This window comes from Orcinus orca, chromosome 14, assembly GCF_937001465.1.
Source record: "Orcinus orca chromosome 14, mOrcOrc1.1, whole genome shotgun sequence".
NCBI lineage: Eukaryota > Metazoa > Chordata > Mammalia > Artiodactyla > Delphinidae > Orcinus > Orcinus orca.
In genome coordinates this window covers 5,051,674-5,056,111 of record NC_064572.1, presented here as the reverse complement: position 1 = coordinate 5,056,111, position 4,438 = coordinate 5,051,674, and the positions used below count along the sequence as shown (strand labels likewise).

Sequence of the window (4,438 nt, the reverse complement as noted above, 5' to 3'; positions counted from 1 at the left end):
GTAAATAAATGGACAAATAGAGAAAACACTATAATTTTGACTTTTGGCTATACTTTTTATTATTCTAGGATATTTTTTAAACCAAAATATTAAAATAATTATCAATTTATTGCTATTGCATGATTGTTTCCCCCAAAATTCATATGTTAAGAATACAACCTCCAAATGTGTTGGTATTAAGATATAGGGTCTTTGGGGGGTGCTTAGGTTATGAGGGCAGAGCCACCGTGAATATAATGTGTGTGCTTTTATTTTAAAATATGTATTTATTTACTTATTTGGCTACATTCGCTCTTAGTTGCAGCATGTGGGATCTTTGTTGTGACGCACAGGCTTCATATCTAGCTGTGATATGGGAGCTTGGTAGTTGCAGCACACAAGCTCTCTAGTTGTGGCAGACAGGCTGTAGAGCCAGCATACAGGCTCAATAGTTGTGGTGCATGGGCTTAGTTGCCCATTGGCATGTGTGATCTTAGTTCTCTGACCAAAGTTCGAACTCATGTCCCCTGCATTGGAAGATGGATTCTTAACCACTGGCCTATCAGGGAAGTCTCTTGTGTGTTTTTAAAAGAGACCTCAGAGAGCTCTCTAGCCCCTTCCTCCAGGTGATGATATAATGAAAACTCTATGACTCAGAAAAAGACCTTTACCTAACCACCTTGATCTCACACTTCAGCCTCCAGAACCGTGAGAAATAAACTTCTGTTTATAAGCTACCCAAGCTGTGGCATTTTGTTATAGCATCCCCAAATGACGAATTCGTACATCTACATTAACAGAAAACAATGTATACATATGTGACTTGTGACATTAATAACATGTAATTAATGTGTAATGTAATTGGAGATGTAATAGAGATTTTGCGTGTGATTAAAATTATGTTGATATCAGTTTAAGCTAGTTTGATAGGATTTTATATGTAACCTCCTTGGTATCCACAAATTGATTATCTATAGAATATACACAGAAGGAAATTAAAAGTAAGTCAAGTCAGTGGACTACCCTGGTGGTCCAGTGGCGAAGACTCCGCGCTGTCAATGCAGAGGGCCTGGGCTCAATCCCTGGTCAGGGAACTAGATCCCACATGCCACAACTAAGAGTTTGCATGCTGCAAAGAAGATCAAAGGTCCCCCATGCCACAACTAAGACCTGGCACAGCCAAAGAAATTAATTTTGAAAATGAGTACAAAAAGTAAGAACAAAGGACGTCAGTATGTGAGAAAATGTGGGACAGAAAAGCTATATGACATTACAGAAAACAAATTGGCAATTAAATGTCATTCCATATCAGTAATTTTTATATATATATATATATATATATATATGTCTTAAACTCATCAGTTAAAAAACAAAGATGTCCCCAGCCTTTTTCTGGCATCTGGTCCTGGAGGGGCTGCTCTGAAGACAGGCGAGCAGCAGGGAGGCCCACGGCAAATCCCAGCCCAATGCGAGCTGTTCGTCATTTTCCCGGGACAGCTCCAGGGTCTTGGTGTCTAGAGAGCTGCTGATGGAGGGCAGGGGCGGCCGCGGAGGTATATGGGACAGGTTGCTCATCAACTCCAAGCGTAATTCCAGAAAGAATTCCACTCTTCAAACAGTTCGGATAGAGAGGAGTCCCCTATTGGACCAGGTACAGAGCTTTCTCCCACAGATGGCTCAGGCAAACAAAAAGCTAAGGAAAGGAATATCAACTGCACCACCTGGTCATTTCAATATTGAAAATATTGACACTCTCGGAAAAGTTATGCAAATGGATATGACCTTGTTTGAGATTAATCAGTCTGATTCAAAAGAAGATGACAGTTCACAAGAGAATTCACAAGACAGTTCAGAGGACAGTTCAGAATTTGAGGATGAAGATGATAGCACCTCTTCTGAAGGTGAAGTCACCATCGATACAATTAAGCTTCCTCATTCAGAAGATGGAAAAGGCAAAATAGAGGTTCTGGACCGTCCTGCCAGTGAATAAAAGAAAACAGGGACATAAACAATCTGAGAAACAGGTGATAGTTCCCGCTAATTCTGTGGAAAAGAATGTGGCTTGCTGGTTATTTTGCATTTCGGATACCTATGGTGTTTGTTTGCAAAAATGAATGTATTTTGCTTCTTGGAGAAACAGAAGCTAGCTTTTAAAGAGTTGGAAGAGATAGCATTTGGGGACTCTTCTAAGAGCAGACTGTTTTTGATCTCATGCTAAAGAGGTTTAGTTTAGAAAGCTTAACTTTATGTATGGTGATGAGTGAATTTGTTGGCATCCTCTTTCATCAGCATAGACTTCAGAAATCTCAAACTTATTTTAAAGTAAAAATACAAGTTACCCATTTGTTTTTGTTTTAAATTGGCCTCTTGGGGCTTCCCTGGTGGTGCAGTGGTTGAGAGTCCGCCTGCCAATGCAGGGGACACGGGTTCATGCTCCGGTCCAGGAGGATCCCATATGCATGGAGCGGCTGGGCCCGTGAGCCATGGCCGCTGAGCCTGCGCATCCGGAGCCTGTGCTCCGCAACGGGAGAGGCCACAGCAGTGAGAGGCCCGCGTACTGAAAAAACAAAACAAAACAAAAACTTAGGTTGGGTTTCTTTTTAGGTTATTATAAAGTCATATTTATTTTTTACCATCAAAATGGGTTCATTGAGGGAGAACTTTTTTTTTTTTTTAACATCTTTATTGGAGTATAGTTTCTTCACAATGTTGTGTTGGTTTCTGGTCTGTAACAGAGTGAATCAGCTATATGTATACATGTGTGCCCATGTCCCCTCCCTCTTGCGTCTCCCTTCCACCCTCCCTATCCCACCCCGAGGAAAAACTTTTTTACAAAGAAAAGAATTATATTTAGATGCCCTCAGACATATCTACTTTAATTAAAAAAAAACAAATCCTTTCCAGTTTGAGCTGGAAAACTGGTGCTCTGTGGTTTAATCACTGTCAGTGACTCTGTAGCCTCTCAATGGATGTAAAATTTGCTGGTTGGAAAATTTTGTGGTTTTTTTGGGTTTTTTTCTTTTTCTCATAAAGGAATTTTTTGTTTGTTTCAGCTAATAAAATTATTCCTTCCAGTTGCCCACAGTTTTGAAACCTATTAATTGTAGAGAATAGGAACACCCCAGGAAAATAGGGCACAGTACATAAAGAGGTAGTAACAGGTTTTCCCTTTCAAAAGGCAAAATGATCCTGCATTGGAGTTGCCTTTCTGCCACATTCTTGATCTTATTTAACTTGTTTGGGACCTCATCTGCCATGGGCCTGGCTTTGCTCAGGATATAGACCTGAGAATTTAAAGGACTGTCTCCAAGTGCATTGAGCTGATGAGACTTTGTTGCCTAATATTTTAGGGGTTTGTTTTAATTATTTTTTCCTACTCCTCTCATTAGCTTATAACATCTTGTAAATACGCTGAAGATAATTCTCCAAGTTCCTTCTGGTATTTTTCATTGGGAATTGGAAATCGGCTGTGCACTCAAAGTATGCAGAAGTGAACAGATCTGGAAACGAGACTTCTCAGCTGCAAAGGGTATACTTTGTAGCACCAAACACAGCTGTGATGGATTACTGGTGTGAATATTTAAGGATTGTCTTCTACCAGATAATATTCATGCCCCATTGTGGGAAGAGTTGTATTTGTCTGGTTCACTCCTTAGCTTGGTGCATGGTACACAGTAGGCACTGAGTGATATCGATAAATGAATTTACAGGTATATTGAGGATGTACAGAGCATTTTAAGCCATGGTATCCATGCGGATATGAAAGTGTAACTTCACTGGAAATACAAAGCCAAGTAGAAATAGTCTGATGGTCAGTGAAAGAGACTAGTCAGTCTAGAATACATACTAGTGTGTAGAATTATATTTCTCTCCCGCCATGGCCTTTTCATATAATACTAGGTATTCTATACAGTTAAAGAAGTCAACTAAATTCAGTTCCTCTGGACATTCTTATGACATAGGAGGAAAAGGAAAAACAAAAATTTAATATGTGATAGGGATGTCGTTTTAAGTGTAAAATGGTTGAATTATTTAATATACAGAGTAAGGGGTGGCTGTTTTTAAACCAATTTGGATACTAAGATAAATTATGTAGGTCTTAAAGATTTAAATATAAAGAAATAAAATTATAAGCTTCATACTAAAATATAGGTGAATATTTAATAACATTAAAAAAACAAAGATGGACAAGCTAGACATAAAAAGGGTCCAACTATATGTTGTCTACAAGAGCCTCACTCAGAAGTAAGGACATTCATATGCTGAAAGTGAAAATATTGGAAGAGATATTGCATGAGAACACTAAGCAAAAAGAGGAGTGGCTTTTCTGCTTCTGCAGCTGAGGATGTGGCCCCTACATTTCAGGGAGTAACCAGAGGCAGGGAGCAGGGGCAGGGGCTGGGGCACCCCTCCCACCCTCTGCACCCTGAGCCAGGGAAGTCAGAGGGACTTGGTCCCC

At 39.7% G+C, this 4,438-nt stretch overlaps 1 protein-coding gene across 1 annotated transcript; it reads left to right on the top strand.

Moving 5' to 3' along the window:
• Positions 1 to 382: 382 nt before the first annotated feature.
• Positions 383 to 3,658, top strand: LOC125961030 (NOP protein chaperone 1-like). Its single transcript, XM_049697089.1, has one exon. It carries the CDS (start codon positions 1,508 to 1,510, stop codon positions 1,967 to 1,969), a length of 462 nt encoding a protein of 153 aa, XP_049553046.1. The 5' UTR covers positions 383 to 1,507; the 3' UTR covers positions 1,970 to 3,658.
• The last annotated feature ends 780 nt before the right edge of the window (positions 3,659 to 4,438 follow it).